Raw genomic sequence first — 23,919 nt, forward strand, 5'->3', positions numbered from 1 at the left:
GATATACTACTACTACTACACACCTAGATATACTACTACTACTACACACCTAGATATACTACTACTACTACACACCTAGATATACTACTACTACTACACACCTAGATATACTACTACTACTACACACCTAGATATACTACTACTACTACACACCTAGATATACTACTACTACACACCTAGATATACTACTACTACACACCTAGATATACTACTACTACACACCTAGATATACTACTACTACTACTACTACTACACACCTAGATATACTACTACTACTACTACTACTACACACCTAGATATACTACTACTACTACTACTACTACTACTACTACTACTACACACCTAGATATACTACTACTACACACCTAGATATACTACTATTACTACTACACACCTAGATATACTACTACTACTACACACCTAGATATACTACTACTACTACTACACACCTAGATATACTACTACTACTACTACTACTACACACCTAGATATACTACTACTACTACTACTACTACACACCTAGATATACTACTACTACTACTACTACACACCTAGATATACTACTACTACTACTACACACCTAGATATACTACTACTACTACTACACACCTAGATATACTACTACACACCTAGATATACTACTACTACTACTACTACACATCTAGATATACTACTACTACACATCTAGATATACTACTACTACACACCTAGATATACTACTACTACACACCTAGATATACTACTACTACTACACACCTAGATATACTACTACTACTACACACCTAGATATACTACTACTACTACTACTACACACCTAGATATACTACTATTACTACTACACACCTAGATATACTACTACTACTACACACCTAGATATACTACTACTACTACTACACACCTAGATATACTACTACTACTACTACACACCTAGATATACTACTACTACTACTACTACACACCTAGATATACTACTACTACTACTACTACACACCTAGATATACTACTACTACTACTACTACACACCTAGATATACTACTACTACTACTACACACCTAGATATACTACTACTACTACTACACACCTAGATATACTACTACTACACACCTAGATATACTACTACTACTACTACTACTACACACCTAGATATACTACTACACACCTAGATATACTACTACTACTACTACTACTACACATCTAGATATACTACTACTACACACCTAGATATACTACTACTACACACCTAGATATACTACTACTACACACCTAGATATACTACTACTACTACTACTACACACCTAGATATACTACTATTACTACTACACACCTAGATATACTACTACTACTACTACACACCTAGATATACTACTACTACTACTACACACCTAGATATACTACTACTACTCACAACTAGTACTATTATTACTACTACTACACACATGCTTTGTATAACCCCATGGACCTAGCAATTCCAACTTCTCAACCAGATTAATGAAAGAAATTAAAGTTTGATGTGAAGTTAATTAAGCCGTTTGCTTTATCCATAATAATTTATCTTATTGTACAGACCATTCCCTCAACTGATTCAGTTGAGACTTCAAGGTAATGCATGTTGACATGTTCACACACAGCGGGGACATAAGAGTAGCGACATGGATGGGATATTTTCATTTAGAAACACTTCAAATTGTGTTGTTTAAAAAATAAAATGTAATAAAAAAAAGATAAAAAAGTAAAAGTAAAAAAAAAAAAACATACTTTCATGTCTATAGCGATGTTTGACTTACTGGATCTAAGCAGCAAAGTTGACCAGGCTGCAACACACCATGGTGGTGAAATAGGCAGCCTCTTCACCGTCACCGTTCACCGTCATCTCATTATGGAAGTCTGCAACACATTTAACCTTCATTTGCAAAAGGGAAGACTTCACAGGGAAATCCTTCTTTCGCAATTCTGAAAATACAAGTGCCTCCAGAAAGTATTCATACCCCTCGACTTATTCCATATTGTGTTACAGCCTGAATTCAACGTGTATTAAAATTGATTTATCATCCAATCTACACACAATACCCCATTATGACATCACAATACCCAATAATGACAAAATGAAAACATGTTTTTAGACATTTTTTTCATATGTATTGAAAATGTAATACAGAAATATATAATTTACATAAAGTATTCCCACCCCTGAGTCAATACTTTGTAGAATCACCTTTTGGCAGTGATTACAGCTGTGAGTCTTTCTGGGTGAGTCTCTAAGAGCTTTCCACACCTGGATTGTACAATATTTGCCCATTATTCTTTTTTTAAAATTCTACAAGCTCTGTCAAGTTGGTTGTTGATCAATGCTAGACAGACTTGTTCAAGTTTTGCTATCGATTTTCAAGCCGATTTAACTCAAATCTATAACTCGGCCACTCAGGAACGTCCAATGTCATCTTGGTACTCCGGTGTAGATTTGGCCTTGTCCTGCTGAAAAGGTGAATTTGTCTCCCAGTTTGTTGGAAAACCGACAACCAGGATTTCCTCTATGATTTTGTCTGTGCTTAGGTCGATTCCGTTTCTTTTTTTTATCCTGACAAAACTCTGTAGTCCTTGCCGGTGACAAGTATACCCATAACATGATGCAGCCACCACTATGCTTGAAAATATGAAGAGTGGTACTCAGTGATGTGTTGGATTTGCCCCAAACACAACATTTTGTATTCAATACATAAAGTTAATTTCTTTGCCATATTTTCTGCAGTTATAATTTAGTGCCGTATGGCAAACAGGATGCATGTTTTGGAATATTTTTATTCTGTACAAGCTTCCTTTTCACTGTCAATTAGGTTAGTATTGTGGAGTAACTACATTGTTGATCCATCTTCAGTTATCTCCTATCACAGTCGTTAAACTCTGTAAATGTTTTAAAGTCACCATTGGCCTCATGATGAATTCCCTGAGCGGTTTCCTTCCTCTCTGGCAACTGAGTTAGGAAGGACGCCTGTATCTTTGTAGTGACTGGGTGTATTGATACACCATCCAAAGTGTAATTAATAACTTCACCAGGCTCAAACGGATATTCAATGTCTGCTGTTTTTTTTACCCATCTACCAATAGTTGCGCTTCTTTGCGAGGCATTGGAAAGCCTCCTTGGTCTTTGTGGTTGAAATTCACTTCTCAACTGAGGGACCTTACAGATAATTGTATGTGTGGGGTACATTGCACAAAGTGAATCCATGCAACTTATTTTATGACTTGTTAAGCACATGTTTTACCCCTGTACTGATTTAGGCTCCTTACCATAACAAAGGAGTTGAATACTTATTGACTCAAGATATTTCAGCTTTTCATTTTTTAATACATTTGTAAAATAAAATAAGGGGTATTGTGTGTAGATCAGGTACAATATCTCAATTTAATCCATTTTAAATTCAGGCTGTAACACATTTGGAAAAAAAGGGATGTGAGAACTTTCCTAAGGTACTATACATAATAAGAAACGAGTTACAACAAAAGATGGAATCACAGAAAATACAATTATAAGCAGAGGTTAACAATAATTTAACTTCTAAAAGTGCGTTTCATTACAGAAATCTCCAAGCGCTTATTCCATAATCCATACATGAGTTAATATCTCACGGACAGACGTAACAGAAAATGGTAGCAGCATCTGTCAACAAGACTGTGGGGATGTGGAGACTAACGACCTTGTTACACTACAGTGATGGGTTCAGATTTCTAAACTTTTAAAATATTGTTAAATCATCAGTTATACTCGAGACATGAGGCGTGCCGTAGTCTAGGGTTTACACCAGAAGTTAATGGGTATCCACACCAGAAGTTAATGGGTATCCACACCAGATGTTAATGGGTATCCACCCCAGAAGTTAATGGGTATCCACCCCAGAAGTTAATGGGTATCCACACCAGAAGTTAATGGGTATCCACACCAGATGTTAATGGGTATCTGTAGGAGGAAGGTGTATGGTGGGGGGGGTCAATGAATGTTGAATATGTACTGAGTGAAGTAAAGACGATCACATCTCGGCAAGGTACTGATAAGGGTTGAGCGATGTGGTTTAGTGAGGAAAGGGGTCCAGGTCAGGTTACATTAAGGGAGAAGGAACAGTTTATTACCCGTGTGTGACTCAATTTCCTGCCTAGCAACAAAGACGTAATGTTTAGAGAAAAGGAGGAGATTCCACCTCAAATTGGGGTATAAATACACTGCTCAAAAAAATAAAGGGAACACTAAAATAACACATCCTAGATCTGAATGAATTATATATTCTTATTAAATACTTTTTTCTTTACATAGTTGAATGTGCTGACAACAAAATCACACAAAAATGATCAATGGAAATCAAATGTATCAACCTATGGAGGTCTGGATTTGGAGTCACACTCAAAATTAAAGTGGAAAACCACACTACAGGCTGATCCAACTTTGATGTAATGTCCTTAAAATAAGTCAAAATGAGGCTCAGTAGTGTGTGTGGCCTCCACGTGCCTGTATGACCTCCCTACAACGCCTGGGCATGCTCCTGATGAACTCCTGGACAGTCTGTGGTGCAACGTGGCGTTGGTGGATGGAGCGAGACATGATGTCCCAGATGTGCTCAATTGGATTCAGGTCTGGGGAACGGGCGGGCCAGTCCATAGCATCAATGCCTTCCTCTTGCAGGAACTGCTGACACATTCCAGCCACATGAGGTCTAGCATTGTCCATTAGGAGGAACCCAGGGCCAACCGCACCAGCATATGATCTCACAAGGGGTCTGAGGATCTCATCTCGGTAACTAATGGCAGTCAGGCTACCTCTGGCAAGCACATGGAGGGCTGTGCGGCCCCCCAAAGAAATGCCACCCCACACCATGACTGACCCACCGCCAAACCGGTCATGCTGGAGGATGTTGCAGGCAGCAGAACGTTCTCCACGGCGTCTCCAGACTCTGTCACGTCTGTCACATGTGCGTGTGAACCTGCTTTAATCTGTGAAGAGCACAGGGCGCCAGTGGCAAATTTGCCAATCTTGGTGTTCTCTGGCAAATGCCAAACGTCCTGCACGGTGTTGGGCTGTAAGCACAACCCCCACCTGTGGACGTCGGGCCCTCATACCACCCTCATGGAGTCTGTTTTTGACCGTTTGAGCAGACACATGCACATTTGTGGCCTGCTGGAGGTCATTTTGCAGGGATCTGGCAGTGCTCCTCCTGCTCCTCCTTGCACAAAGGCGGAGGTAGCGGTCCTGCTGCTGGGTTGTTGCCCTCCTACGGCCTCCTCCACGTCTCCTGATGTACTGGCCTGTCTCCTGGTAGCGCCTCCATGCTCTGGACACTACGCTGACAGACACAGCAAACCTTCTTGCCACAGCTCACATTGATGTGCCATCCTGGATGAGCTGCATTACCTGAGCCACTTGTGTGGGTTGTAGACTCCGTCTCGTGCTACCACTAGAGTGAAAGCACCGCCAGCATTCAAAAGTGACCAATACATCAGCCAGGAAGCATAGGAACTGAGAAGTGGTCTGTGGCCACCACCTGCAGAACCACTCCTTTATTGGGGGTGTCTTGCTAATTGCCTATAATTTCCACCTGTTGTCTATTCCATTTGCACAACAGCATGTGAAATTTATTGTCAATCAGTGTTGCTTCCTAAGTGGACAGTTTGATTTCACAGAAGTGTGATTGACTTGGAGTTACATTGTGTTGTTTAAGTGTTCCCTTTATTTTTTTGAGCAGTGTATATATAACTGAGTCCTTTGGTTTATCAAGGTGCGTCGTGATCTCATCTGGTGAAAGAGCCACTAGGTAGGCAGACAGCTCTGATTGGCTGTAACTGGTATGTTGGGTGATATTGATTGACAGCACTCAATGGGTGGGGCAACAGGAAAACAGATCACCCATTGGAGAATATTGAATTTTTATGTTTAGAATTGACCAAAGGGCCATTGTAAATTGTTTAACACCTGCTACATTCTTCAATCATACCTGTATTATAGATGGCTGACAAAATGCCTCTTAAAATGGAAGCTTGAAGCCTGCAGAAGTCAGCAGACTCGTAAAGGATTCTTTAAAGGTCCCAAAGCAGTCAGAATGAAGGTTTTCCCTGGGTTTTATATCATATTATACAACAGCAGATGAAACTAACACTGTAAACGTGTTTACAAAAAAATATGATTAGTGTCCTGATAGTTACTGGGGGGGGGGGTAGTATTTCACCTGTTTCAAAGACGATGTGTTCCACCAGGGGCTTGTCACTCAGCAGCCAGGACGTCTTCACCTCTCTGGGGCCATTACCGCTAGACACCTCCACACCCCAGGACACCGCCTGCTCTCTGGGGGAACAACATATAGTACAATACAAGTAGCTGCTGCTTTGGCAGAAACTAATGGGGATTCATAATAAACCCCAGGAAGAGTAGCTGCTGCCTTGGCAGGAACTAATGGGGATCCATAATAAACCCCAGGAAGAGTAGCTGCTGCCTTGGCAGGAACTAATGGGGATTCATAATAAACCCCAGGAAGAGTAGCTGCTGCCTTGGCAGGAACTAATGGGGATCCATAATAAACCCCAGGAAGAGTAGCTGCTGCCTTGGCAGGAACTAATGGGGATCCATAATAAACCCCAGGAAGAGTAGCCGCTGCCTTGGCAGGAACTAATGGGGATCCATAATAAACCCCAGGAAGAGTAGCTGCTGCCTTGACAGGAACTAATGGGGATCCATAATAAACCCCAGGAAGAGTAGCTGCTGCCTTGGCAGGAACTAATAGGGATCCATAATAAACCCCAGGAAGAGTAGCTGCTGCCTTGGCAGGAACTAATGGGGATCCATAATAAACCCCAGGAAGAGTAGCTGCTGCCTTGACAGGAACTAATGGGGATCCATAATAAACCCCAGGAAGAGTAGCTGCTGCCTTGACAGGAACTAATGGGGATCCATAATAAACCCCAGGAAGAGTAGCTGCTGCCTTGGCAGGAACTAATGGGGATCCATAATAAACCCCAGGAAGAGTAGCTGCTGCCTTGACAGGAACTAATGGGGATCCATAATAAACCCCAGGAAGAGTAGCTGCTGCCTTGACAGGAACTAATGGGGATCCATAATAAACCTCAGGAAGAGTAGCTGCTGCCTTGGCAGGAACTAATGGGGATCCATAATAAACCCCAGGAAGAGTAGCTGCTGCCTTGACAGGAACTAATGGGGATCCATAATAAACCCCAGGAAGAGTAGCCGCTGCCTTAGCAGGAACTAATGGGGATCCATAATAAACCCCAGGAAGAGTAGCTGCTGCCTTGGCAGGAACTAATGGGGATCCATAATAAACCCCAGGAAGAGTAGCTGCTGCCTTGGCAGGAACTAATGGGGATCCATAATAAACCCCAGGAAGAGCAGCTGCTGCCTTGGCAGGAACTAATGGGGATCCATAATAAACCCCAGGAAGAGTAACTGCTGCCTTGGCAACAGGAACTAATGGGGATCCATAATAAACCCCAGGAAGAGTAGCTGCTGCCTTGGCAGAATCTAATGGGGATCCATAATAAACCCCAGGAAGAGTAGCTGCTGCCTTGGCAGGAACTAATGGGGATCCATAATAAACCCCAGGAAGAGTAGCTGCTGCCTTGGCAGGAACTAATGGGGATCCATAATAAACCCCAGGAAGAGCAGCTGCTGCCTTGGCAGGAACTAATGGGGATCCATAATAAACCCCAGGAAGAGTAGCTGCTGCCTTGGCAGGAACTAATGGGGATCCATAATAAACCCCAGGAACTAATGGGGATCCATAATAAACCCCAGGAAAAGAAGCTGCTGCCTTGGCAGGAACTAATGGGGATCCATAATAAACCCCAGGAAGAGTAGCTGCTGCCTTGGCAGAATCTAATGGGGATCCATAACAAACCCCAGGAACTAATGGGGATCCATAATAAACCCCAGGAAGAGTAGCTGCTGCCTTGGCAGAATCTAATGAGGGTCCATAATAAACCCCAGGAAGAGTAGCTGCTGCCTTGGCAGGAACTAATGAGGGTCCATAATAAACCCCAGGAAGAGTAGCTGCTGCCTTGGCAGGAACTAATGGGGATCCATAATAAACCCCAGGAAGAGTAGCTGCTGCCTTGGCAGGAACTAATGGGGATCCATAATAAACCCCAGGAAGAGTAGCTGCTGCCTTGGCAGGAACTAATGGGGATCCATAATAAATACATAGGGTACATTAGTAACCCTGGACACCCCCATGAAGAGTAGCTGGGTACATTAGTAACCCTAGACACCCCCAGGAAGAGTAGCTGGGTACATTAGTAACCCTAGACACCCCCAGGAAGAGTAGCTGGGTACATTAGTAACCCCGGACACCCCCTGGAAGAGTAGCTGGGTACATTAGTAACCCTGGACACCCCCATGAAGAGTAGCTGGGTACATTAGTAACCCTAGACACCCCCAGGAAGAGTAGCTGGGTACATTAGTAACCCTGGACACCCCCTGGAAGAGTAGCTGGGTACATTAGTAACCCTAGACACCCCCAGGAAGAGTAGCTGGGTACATTAGTAACCCTGGACACCCCCATGAAGAGTAGCTGGGTACATTAGTAACCCTAGACACCCCCAGGAAGAGTAGCTGGGTACATTAGTAACCCTAGACACCCCCAGGAAGAGTAGCTGGGTACATTAGTAACCCTGGACACCCCCTGGAAGAGTAGCTGGGTACATTAGTAACCCTAGACACCCCCAGGAAGAGTAGCTGGGTACATTAGTAACCCTGGACACCCCCAGGAAGAGTAGCTGGGTACATTAGTAACCCTAGACACCCCCAGGAAGAGTAGCTGGGTACATTAGTAACCCTAGACACCCCCAGGAAGAGTAGCTGGGTACATTAGTAACCCTGGACACCCCCAGGAAGAGTAGCTGGGTACATTAGTAACCCTAGACACCCCCAGGAAGAGTAGCTGGGTACATTAGTAACCCTGGACACCCCCAGGAAGGGGGTGGAAACTCAGTAAACCAATAAACATACTAGTCAGCAATACGTTTAAACTGAATAGTAAAAACATTATTATTCCGGCAGGACATTTTAGACCAATGACTCCTCCGGGCGCCATACAAGATGGCTGCCGTTTTACGGTCTCCTAACCAATTGTGCCACGCTGCTGCTACTCTCTGTTCATCATATAGTCACTTTAACTATACATTCATGTACACGCTACCTCAATCAGCCTGACTAACAGGTGTCTGTATGGAGCCTTGCTACTCTTATTTTCCAATGTATTTTTACTGTTGTTTTATTTCTTTACCTACCTACCTACCTACCTACCCACCCACCCACCCACCCACACACACACACAAATGACTGTACAGGCGCCCCAGGGTTGACCAATGACTGTACAGGCGCCACAGTGTTGACCAATGACTGTACAGGCGCCACAGTGTTGACCAATGACTGTACAGATACAGGCACCCCAGGGTTGACCAATGACTGTACAGGCACCACAGGGTGGACCAATGACTGTACAGGCGCCACAGGGTTGACCAATGACTGTACAGGCGCCACAGGGTTGACCAATGACTGTACAGGCGCCACAGGGTTGACCAATGACTGTACAGGCACCACAGGGTTGACCAATGACTGTACAGGCGCCACAGGGTTGACCAATGACTGTACAGGCGCCACAGGGTTGACCAATGACTGTACAGGCGCCACAGGGTTGACCAATGACTGTACAGGCGCCACAGGGTTGACCAATGACTGTACAGGCACCACAGGGTTGACCAATGACTGTACAGGCACCACAGGGTTGACCAATGACTGTACAGGCACCACAGGGTTGACCAATGACTGTACAGGCACCACAGGGTTGACCAATGACTGTACAGGTACCACAGGGTTGACCAATGACTGTACAGGTACCACAGGGTTGACCAATGACTGTACAGGTACCACAGGGTTGACCAATGACTGTACAGGCACCACAGGGTTGACCAATGACTGTACAGGCACCACAGGGTTGACCAATGACTGTACAGGCACCACAGGGTTGACCAATGACTGTACAGGCACCACAGGGTTGACCAATGACTGTACAGGCACCACAGGGTTGACCAATGACTGTACAGGTACCACAGGGTTAACCAATGACTGTACAGGCACCACAGGGTTGACCAATGACTGTACAGGCACCACAGGGTTGACCAATGACTGTACAGGCACCACAGGGTTGACCAATGACTGTACAGGTACCACAGGGTTAACCAATGACTGTACAGGCACCACAGGGTTGACCAATGACTGTACAGGCACCACAGGGTTGACCAATGACTGTACAGGCACCACAGGGTTGACCAATGACTGTACAGGCACCACAGGGTTGACCAATGACTGTACAGGCACCACAGGGTTGACCAATGACTGTACAGGCACCACAGGGTTGACCAATGACTGTACAGGCACCACAGGGTTGACCAATGACTGTACAGGCACCACAGGGTTGACCAATGACTGTACAGGCATCACAGGGTTGACCAATGACTGTACAGGCGCCACAGGGTTGACCAATGACTGTACAGGCGCCACAGGGTTGACCAATGACTGTACAGGCGCCACGGGGTTGACCAATGACTGTACAGGCGCCACGGGGTTGACCAATGACTGTACAGGCACCACAGGGTTGACCAATGACTGTACAGGCGCCACAGGGTTGACCAATGACTGTACAGGCGCCACAGGGTTGACCAATGACTGTACAGGCACCACAGGGTTGACCAATGACTGTACAGGCACCACAGGGTTGACCAATGACTGTACAGGTACCACAGGGTTGACCAATGACTGTACAGGTACCACAGGGTTGACCAATGACTGTACAGGCACCACAGGGTTGACCAATGACTGTACAGGCATCACAGGGTTGACCAATGACTGTACAGGCACCACAGGGTTGACCAATGACTGTACAGGCATCACAGGGTTGACCAATGACTGTACAGGCACCACAGGGTTGACCAATTCCTGTACAGGCACCACAGGGTTGACCAATGACTGTACAGGCACCACAGGGTTGACCAATGACTGTACAGGCACCACAGGGTTGACCAATGACTGTACAGGCATCACAGGGTTGACCAATGACTGTACAGGCACCACAGGGTTGACCAATGACTGTACAGGCACCACAGGGTTGACCAATGACTGTACAGGCACCACAGGGTTGACCAATGACTGTACAGGTACCACAGGGTTGACCAATGACTGTACAGGCACCACAGGGTTGACCAATGACTGTACAGGCACCACAGGGTTGACCAATGACTGTACAGGCACCACAGGGTTGACCAATGACTGTACAGGCACCACAGGGTTAACCAATGACTGTACAGGTACCACAGGGTTGACCAATGACTGTACAGGCATCACAGGGTTGACCAATTCCTGTCAATTCCTTCTTTAAAATCTTCTAAAAACGAGATTTCTGGAAAATCTGGGAATTTTGGGAAAGTTACGGGAATTTCTACAACTTTATGGAAAGACACATTTTGACTAATGAGGAGCAGCGGTCTGTGGGCATACTTCTGGTAGAAGTGGCTGATCAGGGTAGGTTTGATCTGCAGTTTGAACTCGTGGTCCTCGTCATAGGGACACGTCTTGTAGTACTGCAAACACAACCTAGGAAGCACAGGGGGGGAGGGAAACAGCTTTATTATACCCAGGTCAGTAAACAGCTGATCAACATCTATACAACGTTACAGAGAGGTTAAAAAAATGTTGAGAGGTTTTGTTATTTTACACACCAAATGTAAGGAAAATGGACAAACACATGGAGTTTGGACTCGTCTTAAAAAATAAATGATAATTTAACCTTATCCAGAGCAATTAGGATTAAGTGCCTTGCTCAAGGACACATAAGCATTTTCTCCTAGTAGGCTCGTGGGGATTCGAACCAGCGACCAATTCGGGTTATTGGCCCAACGCTCTTAACCTCTAGGCTAACCTGGCCCGACAGACAGGCGAGCAGGTCTTACTGTGTGAGGAGGAAGAGTCTGTCGTACGGCAGGCCCAGGAAGGTGCTGCACGTCACCATGATCTCCAGCAGGTGGTGCAGTTTCCTCAACCTGATCACCTGCTCCTGAAGATCCTCCACTGTACTCAGGTAGTAACTCTATTGACGACAAGAACAGTTGAAAATCTCAACGGTAACATCTTCATAATAATAATAAAAAATAAAAAAAGGTAGAATCCTTAGTTGTAGCATTCATTTTTAGACTTATAAATTATTAACATATACCCATTGATTCTTGAATAATTGTATCCAACACTTCACGAGGTTAGTTCAACCAAAGACAATACAGTATGATGAAGACAGGCTTAAAACTGCGTCTCCAATAGACATGTCCGATCACACTTGTTGGCGTTGTCATGGCGAGACGTCGGCTAGCTAAGCACACAAGCGGAAACACGTCGTCGGGTCTAACGGGCATCTCGCGTTGAACTGTGGACGAGCAGGCTGGCAAATCAAAAAAAAAAGGCACTCTTTCGATATAACATTGTTTTTGACCAACAAAAAAAAACCTGTAAAACGTGTCCGTTTTTCCACGTTCACAAAGTTGGAGTAGTAACACGTTTAACAAGCATTTTGCTACAGCCTCAATAACATCTGCTAAACCAATCAAATTTGATTCGATTTTTAACTACTTTTAAAGACATTGCCTCGAATCTAGGCTGTGTTTTTAAGAATTAGAAAATGAACAACAAAGGAAAAGGGTGTTTAGATTTATCTCACTAGCTTCTCAAACGCCGGCCTGGTCTGTTTCACAAACGTTCCCGGAAGTTTCGCGATGTCGCGCCTCTGGGTTTATAAACTCTTTGGTTCAACCCCAACAGAAGACAAGATATAAGCTTATCTGAGACGGATGTTTGTAATTAATATAAACAAATACTGTATAGTCTCATAACATGGTTATAACTATAATGTTGATATCATGGATGGTCAGTCCTGTATAGTCTCATAACATGGTTAAAACTATAATGTTGATATCATGGATGGTCAGTCCTGTATAGCCTCATAACATGGTTATAACTATAATGTTGATATCATGGATGGTCAGTCCTGTATAGTCTCATAACATGGTTAAAACTATAATGTTGATATCATGGATGGTCAGTCCTGTATAGCCTCATAACATGGTTATAACTATAATGTTGATATCATGGATGGTCAGTCCTGTATAGTCTCATAACATGGTTATAACTATAATGTTGATATCATGGATGGTCAGTCCTGTATAGTCTCATAACATGGTTATAACTATAATGTTGATATCATGGATGGTCAGTCCTGTATAGCCTCATAACATGGTTATAACTATAATGTTGATATCATGGATGGTCAGTCCTGTATAGTCTCATAACATGGTTAAAACTATAATGTTGATATCATGGACGGTCGTCCTGTATAGCCTCATAACATGGTTATAACTATAATGTTGATATCATGGACGGTCGTCCTGTACAGCCTCATAACATGGTTATAACTATAATGTTGATATCATGGACGGTCAGTCCTATATAGCCTCATAACATGGTTAAAACTATCATGTTGATATCATGGATGGTCAGTCCTGTATAGTCTCATAACATGGTTATAACTATAATGTTGATATCATGGACGGTCGTCCTGTATAGCCTCATAACATGGTTATAACTATAATGTTGATATCATGGATGGTCAGTCCTGTATAGTCTCATAACATGGTTATAACTATAATGTTGATATCATGGATGGTCAGTCCTGTATAGTCTCATAACATGGTTATAACTATAATGTTGATATCATGGATGGTCAGTCCTGTATAGCCTCATAACATGGTTATAACTATAATGTTGATATCATGGATGGTCAGTCCTGTATAGTCTCATAACATGGTTAAAACTATAATGTTGATATCATGGATGGTCAGTCCTGTATAGTCTCATAACATGGTTATAACTATAATGTTGATATCATGGATGGTCAGTCCTGTATAGCCTCATAACATGGTTATAACTATAATGTTGATATCATGGATGGTCAGTCCTGTGTAGCCTCATAACATGGTTATAACTATAATGTTGATATCATGGATGGTCAGTCCTGTATAGTCTCATAACATGGTTATAACTATAATGTTGATATCATGGATGGTCAGTCCTATATAGCCTCATAACATGGTTATAACTATAATGTTGATATCATGGATGGTCAGTCCTGTATAGTCTCATAACATGGTTATAACTATAATGTTGATATCATGGATGGTCAGTCCTGTATAGCCTCATAACATGGTTATAACTATAATGTTGATATCATGGATGGTCAGTCCTGTATAGCCTCATAACATGGTTATAACTATAATGTTGATATCATGGATGGTCAGTCCTGTATAGCCTCATAACATGGTTATAACTATAATGTTGATATCATGGATGGTCAGTCCTGTATAGTCTCATAACATGGTTATAACTATAATGTTGATATCATGGATGGTCAGTCCTGTATAGTCTCATAACATGGTTATAACTATAATGTTGATATCATGGATGGTCAGTCCTGTATAGTCTCATAACATGGTTATAACTATAATGTTGATATCATGGATGGTCAGTCCTGTATAGTCTCATAACATGGTTAAAACTATAATGTTGATATCATGGATGGTCAGTCCTGTATAGCCTCATAACATGGTTAAAACTATCATGTTGATATCATGGATGGTCAGTCCTGTATAGTCTCATAACATGGTTATAACTATAATGTTGATATCATGGACGGTCGTCCTGTATAGCCTCATAACATGGTTATAACTATAATGTTGATATCATGGATGGTCAGTCCTTCCTTCCATAGCTCTGTCTAGGAATTTGAAAGTGGTTACATTTATCAAGGCCCATCCCTAAAGCTTTTAACCAAAACAAAAAGACGGGGTGTCCATTTTGTTATTGTTTCAATAAGGATTCTAGCTTTAAATTATATATATATATATATTTTTTTAATGTTTGAGATGATTTTCTAAATAAAGTAATATAAACCTCTCACCAGGTGGTTTAGTGTGGTCAGTTCTTGACCTGAGGAGAAGAAACCATGAACTGTAAAATCAACTTAAAATACTGTAAAATCAACTTAAAATACTGTAAAAATCAACTTAAAATACTGTAAAATTAACTTAAAATACTGTAAGATAAGAATTAGATGGCATTTTGTATGGAACCATCGCACAGGGATCCCAATAACTTGTTAATTCCTGTCGGTGAGCACCAGTATCATTCTCCGTGGCGTCATGGAGAATCGTACACCGTTTCACTTTTAACTGAACAACCACAATCTATCAGCGGGATTCGAACCTACAGAACCTATGGATCACAGAGCAGTGTGTGTGTGTGTTACCTATGAGGTAGTTGATGTAGTCCTTCCTCATCTTGTCTAGGCCCATCTCCAGCAGCATGTGAACAGGTGTGAGACCTGTGAGAGAGACGTGATCCATCTGATGGTGGTATGACTGAAGGATCAGCTTACTGAGGGAGCTACTGCTGTCTCTGTGAATCTACAAAAATCAGGAGAGACACGCAGCAGTTATAAAAAGAGAGTTGATCAATAATTTTTCCCGTAGCTGTCTTATTTACCACAACAAACCAATGCTGGCACTAATTTCAGCCTCAACGAGCTGTATAGCGCCATAAACAAACAAGAAAATGCTCATCCAGAGGTGGCTCACCTAGTAGCCGGTGATTTTACTGAAATCCGTTTGACATCATTTCTGTGGATTTAGAGGCGAAAAAACCCCTCTAGATCATCTTTACTCCAAACACAGAATTGCATATAAAGCTCTCCTCCGCCCTCGATTTGGCAAATCTGACCATAACGTTATCTTACGGATTCCTACTTACAAGCACAAACTCAAACAGGAAGTACCAGTGACGCGCACAATGCGGAAGTGGTCCGATGAAGCGGATGCTAAGCTACAGGACTGTTTCGCTAGCACTGACTGGAATATGTTCCGGGATTCATCCAATGGCATTGAGGAGTATACCTCCTCAGTCACCGGCTTCATCAATTAGTGCATCGACGACGTGGTGCCCACAGTGACCGTACGTACATGTCCCAACCAGAAGCCATGGATTACGGGCAGCATCCCCACTGAGCTAAAGGCTAGAGCTGCCGCTTTCAAGGAGCGGGACACTAATCCAGACTAACAAGAAATCCCTCAGACTAACCATCAAAACAGGCAAAGCTTCAATACAGGACTAACATCAAATCCTACTACACCAGCTCTGACGCTCTTCGGATGTGGCAGGACTTGCAAACTATCACGGATTACAAAGAGAAACCCAGCAGCGAGTCAACTAGACGAGCTAAATTTACTGAACCATGCATGAGAGCACCAGTTGTTCCGGACGACTGTGTGATCACGCTCTCTGTAGCCGATGTGAGTAAGACCTTTAAAAAAAGGTTAACATTCACAAGGCCAGATGGATTACCATCATGCGCTGACCAGCTGGCAAGTGTCTCTACTGATATTTTCAACTTTTCCCTGACACAATCTGTAATACCTATATGTTTCAAGCAGACCACCATAGTCCCTGTGCCTAAGAACGCAAAGGTAACCTGTGTAAATGATTATCACCCCGTACCAATCACATCTGTAGGCATGAATTGCTTTGAAAGGCTGGTCGTTGCTCACATCAACACCATCATCATCCCAGAAACCCTAGACCCACTCCAATTCGCATACCGCCCCAACAGATTCACAGATGATGCAATCTCTATTGCACTCCACACTGCCCTTTCCCACCTGGACAAGAGGAACACCTATGTTAAAAAGTTGTTAATTGACTACATCTCAGCCTTCAACACCATAGTACCCTCAAAGCTCATCACTAAGCTAAGGACCCTGGGACTTCCTGACAGGCCGCCCCCAGGTGGTGAGGGGAGGCAACAACACATCCGCCATGCTGATCCTCAACGTGGGGGCCCCTCAGGGGTGCGTGCTTAGTCCCCTCCTGTACTCCCTGTTCACCAACGACTGTGTGGCCGGGCACGACTCCAACACCACCATTAAGTTTGGAGACAACACGACGATGAGACAGCCTATAGGGAGGAGGTCAGAGACCTGGCAGTGTGGTGCCAGGACAACAACCTCTCCCTCAATGTCAGCAAGACAAAAGGAGCTGATCGCGGACTAAAGGAAACGCAGGGCCGAAACACGGCCCCGTTCACATCGACGGGGGCTGTAATGGAGCGGGTCGAGAGCTTTGACGATCAGTTTCAGACAGTCTCTGATGTTCTTGATATGATCGGAGGACGATACTTACCCATGGTTTAATGTCACCATACTGTAAAGCTTTGATGACCATTTTCAGACAGTCTCCGACATCTTGATAGGAAGTCACGCCTGTGATGGAAAAGTAGTGATGAATTAAAAACAGCTCAAATGTATCTAGATTCCACATCCAAGTTTTTAATAGGAATTTGAATTTATTTACATTTACAAAATGTAAATAAAGAACTGAATAGCTTTCTATTGTTCACACAGCAACCTCCAAAGTGCTTTAAAAACCAAAAAAAGAGGCGGTTCTCTACTCTACTATAACTGAAATGTACTAAAAACTCTACTCACTGTTCCTCATGCGAACCCAGAGCTGTTCTATGAAGTCCAGGTCTCCTCTCTCCATCAGAGAGTTGAATATCTCTGATGTTCCCGTCTCAGTCTTCACCTTCACTGCCTGGGGGATCATGACCAATCAGATAAAGCATTATGACGACACATTTCAATTGTTCAAGTTTTTTTGTTGTTTCAGTTTTAAATGATACAATATTCACACCCCTTTGACATGTTGTTGTGTTGTAAAGTGGGATTCAAATCGATTGAATTGTCATTTTCTGTCAACGATCTACACAAAATACTCTGATGTCATAGCGGAAGACAAATTCTAACATTTGTAGAAAATCCATGAAAAATGAAAATAATGAAAAGACTAATATCTTGATTATAAAAGTATTTAACCATTTTCAGCTCTTAGATTTTCAAGCAGATTTAAGTAAAAACTGTAACTCGGCCTCTCAGGAACATTCACCGTCTTCTTGGTAAGCAACTCCAGTGTAGATTTGGCTTTGTGTTTTAGGTTATTGTCCTGCTGAAAGGTGAATTAAATCTTCCAGTCTCTGGTGCAAAGCAGACTGAACCAGGTTTTCCTCTAGGATATGACTGTGTTTTAGGTTATTGTCCTGCTGAAAGGTGAATTAAATCTTCCAGTCTCTGGTGCAAAGCAGACTGAACCAGGTTTTCCTCTAGGATATGACTGTGTTTTAGGTTATTGTCCTGCTGAAAGGTGAATTAAATCTTCCAGTCTCTGGTGCAAAGCAGACTGAACCAGGTTTTCCTCTAGGATATGACTGTGTTTTAGGTTATTGTCCTGCTGAAAGGTGAATTAAATCTTCCAGTCTCTGGTGCAAAGCAGACTGAACCAGGTGTTCCTCTAGGATATGACTGTGTTTTAGGTTATTGTCCTGCTGAAAGGTGAATTAAATCTTCCAGTCTCTGGTGCAAAGCAGACTGAACCAGGTTTTCCTCTAGGATATGACTGTGCTTAGCTCCGTTTCTTTTTTATCCTGAAAAACTCCCCAGTCCTTAACGACTACAAGCATACCCATAACACAGTGGCGGTCGGTACCGTTTAAGATAAGGGGGACGTTATATATATGTATTTTTAATGAGCACGGCCTTATTTCTATTACAGCATATTGGATGACTGTCATTCATATTCCGTTCACCCAGTTCAACGTAACATCGATAGGTTTAGGCTACTACATGATACTAGAATGTTCCCTGTACCCATCATGAGGTTGCTACAACCTAGTAGGTGCAACAGGTCGAGAGGATTTTGAGTAATCAAGGTGACAGACAGAGACACATTCAATACCTCCTTGCACCCTCTGGCCTGCATCTAGTTGATCTAGGGTGTAATCATTAGACCCAACAGTTGCAAACGAGAGTTTCTATTGGACAAATTCAGGTATGTTTATCCCCGTTTCGTTCCGTTTGCTTCCGTTTAAGAATTGTTTTTCAACAGAAATCGGCAGAATGAATACACCCCGGATCACACACAACCTAGCTGATGCAACAGGTGGAGAGGACCACACACAACCTAGCTGATGCAACAGGTGGAGAGGATCACACACAACCTAGCTGATGCGACAGGTGGAGAGGACCACACACAACCTAGCTGATGCAACAGGTGGAGAGGACCACACACAACCTAGCTGATGCAACAGGTGGAGAGGACCACACACAACCTAGCTGATGCAACAGGTGGAGAGGACCACACACAACCTAGCTGATGCAACAGGTGGAGAGGACCACACACAACCTAGCTGATGCGACAGGTGGAGAGGATCACACCTCTTTGGTCGACTGATCCTGCAGACTCTTCACAGTGTTCTGCAGCTCTGAAAAAGAAGAAGAAGAAGAAGTGAGCGACAGACAATAAAGATTATTAAATATATATATTATTTTTTAAAACATGTTTATTTCAGAGTGGTTAAAAAGCAACTAATTTCATATAGTTGTGAAAAGTAGTTTTTCTAATAAAATGTTTGCTTAAATTTTTTTGGGGGAGATGCTTAAATGACTGAAAAGTACAAAACGTAAAACATCCTACCATCCAGGTATTCCCTTGTCAACTGCACAGCAGACCTCGTCTCCACAGGTTCCATCCACTCCGTCTCTCCTGTCCTCAGGCCATCAGCCAGGATCTGACGACCACAACAGGCTTTAATACATTAGGTTTATAGTGTGATAGTCTAGTTAAACCAGACTGAACGGTGTGCTCAACAGGGTTGGGGTCAATGCCATTTAAAATTCAGAAAGTAACCCAAATTCCTATTTGAATTTCCTCCTTGTCAGTTTACTTCCTGAATTGACTGGAATTTAAATGGAATTGACCCCAACCAAACAGACTAACAGTGGGATGCTTAAAAAAAGGCATTTCAAAGTATTCTTTTTTGGCACAAACCTGTAGAAACTCCAGCTCCCTGTACAACGGATACATGGGACTTCTCATGTCACCGCTGGACACCTTGATATTCTGCAGGGGGGGGGAGAGGAGTTAACAAGCAGTCCCTACATCCTGGGTACTAGTCTAGATCTGAGAGAAACAGTCCCTACATCCTGGTTACTAGTCTAGATCCGAGAGAAACAGTCCCTACATCCTGGGTACTAGTCTAGATCTGAGAGAAACAGTCCCTACATCCTGGGTACTAGTCTAGATCTGAGAGAAACAGTCCCTACATCCTGGTTACTAGTCTAGATCCGAGAGAAACAGTCCCTACATCCTGGGTACTAGTCCAGATCCGAGAGAAACAGTCCCTACATCCTGGGTACTAGTCCAGATCCGAGAGAAACAGTCCCTACATCCTGGGTACTAGTCTAGATCTGAGAGAAACAGTCCCTACATCCTGGGTACTAGTCTAGATCTGAGAGAAACAGTCCCTACATCCTGGGTACTAGTCTAGATCTGAGAGAAACAGTCCCTACATCCTGGGTACTAGTCTAGATCTGAGAGAAGCAGTCCCTACATCCTGGGTACTAGTCTAGATCTGAGAGAAACAGTCCCTACATCCTGGGTACTAGTCTAGATCTGAGAGAAACAGTCCCTACATCCTGGGTACTAGTCTAGATCTGAGAGAAGCAGTCCCTACATCCTGGGTACTAGTCCAGATCTGAGAGAAACAGTCCCTACATCCTGGGTACTAGTCTAGATCTGAGAGAAACAGTCCCTACATCCTGGTTACTAGTCTAGATCTGAGAGAAGCAGTCCCTACATCCTGGGTACTAGTCTAGATCTGAGAGAAACAGTCCCTACATCCTGGGTACTAGTCTAGATCTGAGAGAAACAGTCCCTACATCCTGGGTACTAGTCTAGATCTGAGAGAAACAGTCCCTACATCCTGGGTACTAGTCTAGATCTGAGAGAAACAGTCCCTACATCCTGGGTACTAGTCTAGATCTGAGAGAAACAGTCCCTACATCCTGGGTACTAGTCCAGATCTGAGAGAAACAGTCCCTACATCCTGGTTACTAGTCTAGATCTGAGAGAAACAGTCCCTACATCCTGGTTACTAGTCTAGATCTGAGAGAAACAGTCCCTATATCCTGGGTACTAGTCTAGATCTGAGAGAAACAGTCCCTACATCCTGGGTACTAGTCTAGATCTGAGAGAAACAGTCCCTACATCCTGGGTACTAGTCTAGATCTGAGAGAAACAGTCCCTACATCCTGGTTACTAGTCTAGATCTGAGAGAAACAGTCCCTACATCCTGGGTACTAGTCCAGATCTGAGAGAAAGTCCCTACATCCTGGGTACTAGTCTAGATCTGAGAGAAACAGTCCCTACATCCTGGGTACTAGTCTAGATCTGAGAGAAACAGTCCCTACATCCTGGTTACTAGTCTAGATCTGAGAGAAACAGTCCCTACATCCTGGTTACTAGTCTAGATCTGAGAGAAACAGTCCCTACATCCTGGGTACTAGTCTAGATCTGAGAGAAACAGTCCCTACATCCTGGGTACTAGTCTAGATCTGAGAGAAACAGACCCTACATCCTGGTTACTAGTCTAGATCTGAGAGAAACAGTCCCTACATCCTGGGTACTAGTCTAGATCTGAGAGAAACAGTCCCTACATCCTGGGTACTAGTCTAGATCTGAGAGAAACAGTCCCTACATCCTGGTTACTAGTCTAGATCTGAGAGAAACAGTCCCTACATCCTGGTTACTAGTCTAGATCTGAGAGAAACAGTCCCTACATCCTGGTTACTAGTCTAGATCCGAGAGAAACAGTCCCTACATCCTGGGTACTAGTCTAGATCCGAGAGAAACAGTCCCTACATCCTGGTTACTAGTCTAGATCTGAGAGAAACAGTCCCTACATCCTGGTTACTAGTCTAGATCTGAGAGAAACAGTCCCTACATCCTGGGTACTAGTCTAGATCTGAGAGAAACAGTCCCTACATCCTGGGTACTAGTCCAGATCTGAGAGAAACAGTCCCTACATCCTGGGTACTAGTCTAGATCTGAGAGAAACAGTCCCTACATCCTGGGTACTAGTCTAGATCTGAGAGAAACAGTCCCTACATCCTGGTTACTAGTCTAGATCTGAGAGAAACAGTCCCTACATCCTGGGTACTAGTCTAGATCTGAGAGAAACAGTCCCTACATCCTGGGTACTAGTCTAGATCTGAGAGAAACAGTCCCTACATCCTGGGTACTAGTCTAGATCCGAGAGAAACAGTCCCTACATCCTGGGTACTAGTCTAGATCTGAGAGAAACAGTCCCTACATCCTGGGTAGTAGTCCAGATCTGAGAGAAACAGTCCCTACATCCTGGGTACTAGTCTAGATCTGAGAGAAACAGTCCCTACATCCTGGTTACTAGTCTAGATCTGAGAGAAACAGTCCCTACATCCTGGGTACTAGTCTAGATCTGAGAGAAACAGTCCCTACATCCTGGTTACTAGTCTAGATCTGAGAGAAACAGTCCCTACATCCTGGGTACTAGTCTAGATCTGAGAGAAACAGTCCCTACATCCTGGTTACTAGTCTAGATCTGAGAGAAACAGTCCCTATATCCTGGGTACTAGTCTAGATCTGAGAGAAACAGTCCCTACATCCTGGGTACTAGTCTAGATCTGAGAGAAACAGTCCCTACATCCTGGGTACTAGTCTAGATCTGAGAGAAACAGTCCCTACATCCTGGTTACTAGTCTAGATCTGAGAGAAACAGTCCCTACATCCTGGGTACTAGTCCAGATCTGAGAGAAAGTCCCTACATCCTGGGTACTAGTCTAGATCTGAGAGAAACAGTCCCTACATCCTGGGTACTAGTCTAGATCTGAGAGAAACAGTCCCTACATCCTGGTTACTAGTCTAGATCTGAGAGAAACAGTCCCTACATCCTGGTTACTAGTCTAGATCTGAGAGAAACAGTCCCTACATCCTGGGTACTAGTCTAGATCTGAGAGAAACAGTCCCTACATCCTGGGTACTAGTCTAGATCTGAGAGAAACAGACCCTACATCCTGGTTACTAGTCTAGATCTGAGAGAAACAGTCCCTACATCCTGGGTACTAGTCTAGATCTGAGAGAAACAGTCCCTACATCCTGGGTACTAGTCTAGATCTGAGAGAAACAGTCCCTACATCCTGGGTACTAGTCTAGATCTGAGAGAAACAGTCCCTACATCCTGGGTACTAGTCTAGATCTGAGAGGAACAGTCCCTACATCCTGGGTACTAGTCTAGATCTGAGAGAAACAGTCCCTACATCCTGGTTACTAGTCTAGATCTGAGAGAAACAGTCCCTACATCCTGGTTACTAGTCTAGATCTGAGAGAAACAGACCTTACATCCTGGGTACTAGTCTAGATCTGAGAGAAACAGTCCCTACATCCTGGGTACTAGTCTAGATCTGAGAGAAACAGTCCCTACATCCTGGTTACTAGTCTAGATCTGAGAGAAACAGTCCCTACATCCTGGTTACTAGTCTAGATCTGAGAGAAACAGTCCCTACATCCTGGTTACTAGTCTAGATCTGAGAGAAACAGTCCCTACATCCTGGTTACTAGTCTAGATCTGAGAGAAACAGTCCCTACATCCTGGGTACTAGTCTAGATCTGAGAGAAACAGTCCCTACATCCTGGTTACTAGTCTAGATCTGAGAGAAACAGTCCCTACATCCTGGTTACTAGTCTAGATCTGAGAGAAACAGTCCCTACATCCTGGTTACTAGTCTAGATCTGAGAGAAACAGTCCCTACATCCTGGTTACTAGTCTAGATCTGAGAGAAACAGTCCCTACATCCTGGGTACTAGTCTAGATCTGAGAGAAACAGTCCCTACATCCTGGGTACTAGTCTAGATCT

The 23,919-nt window shown here is 43.5% G+C and overlaps 1 protein-coding gene and 1 non-coding gene across 2 annotated transcripts in view; both read right to left on the reverse strand.

Annotated features, from left to right (window-relative positions):
* Positions 1 to 23,919, reverse strand: part of zwilch (zwilch kinetochore protein) — a 55,042-nt gene that overhangs the window by 8,953 nt on the left and 22,170 nt on the right. The window contains exons 7-17 of the mRNA XM_038987298.1: positions 20,018 to 20,089; positions 19,664 to 19,757; positions 19,405 to 19,451; positions 17,623 to 17,728; positions 17,318 to 17,397; positions 15,393 to 15,549; positions 15,045 to 15,073; positions 11,995 to 12,131; positions 11,543 to 11,638; positions 6,207 to 6,322; positions 1,785 to 1,884 (exon numbers count right to left, since the gene is read on the reverse strand). Of these exons, the coding sequence (XP_038843226.1) occupies positions 1,790 to 1,884; positions 6,207 to 6,322; positions 11,543 to 11,638; positions 11,995 to 12,131; positions 15,045 to 15,073; positions 15,393 to 15,549; positions 17,318 to 17,397; positions 17,623 to 17,728; positions 19,405 to 19,451; positions 19,664 to 19,757; positions 20,018 to 20,089 (1,029 nt within the window). The 3' untranslated portion in view covers positions 1,785 to 1,789. The remainder of the gene's footprint in view (positions 1 to 1,784; positions 1,885 to 6,206; positions 6,323 to 11,542; positions 11,639 to 11,994; positions 12,132 to 15,044; positions 15,074 to 15,392; positions 15,550 to 17,317; positions 17,398 to 17,622; positions 17,729 to 19,404; positions 19,452 to 19,663; positions 19,758 to 20,017; positions 20,090 to 23,919) is intronic.
* On the reverse strand, positions 15,205 to 15,327 carry LOC120042465. The gene has a single exon (XR_005476108.1).

The sequence above is a fragment of the Salvelinus namaycush genome, unplaced genomic scaffold, assembly GCF_016432855.1.
Source record: "Salvelinus namaycush isolate Seneca unplaced genomic scaffold, SaNama_1.0 Scaffold693, whole genome shotgun sequence".
Taxonomy (NCBI): domain Eukaryota; kingdom Metazoa; phylum Chordata; class Actinopteri; order Salmoniformes; family Salmonidae; genus Salvelinus; species Salvelinus namaycush.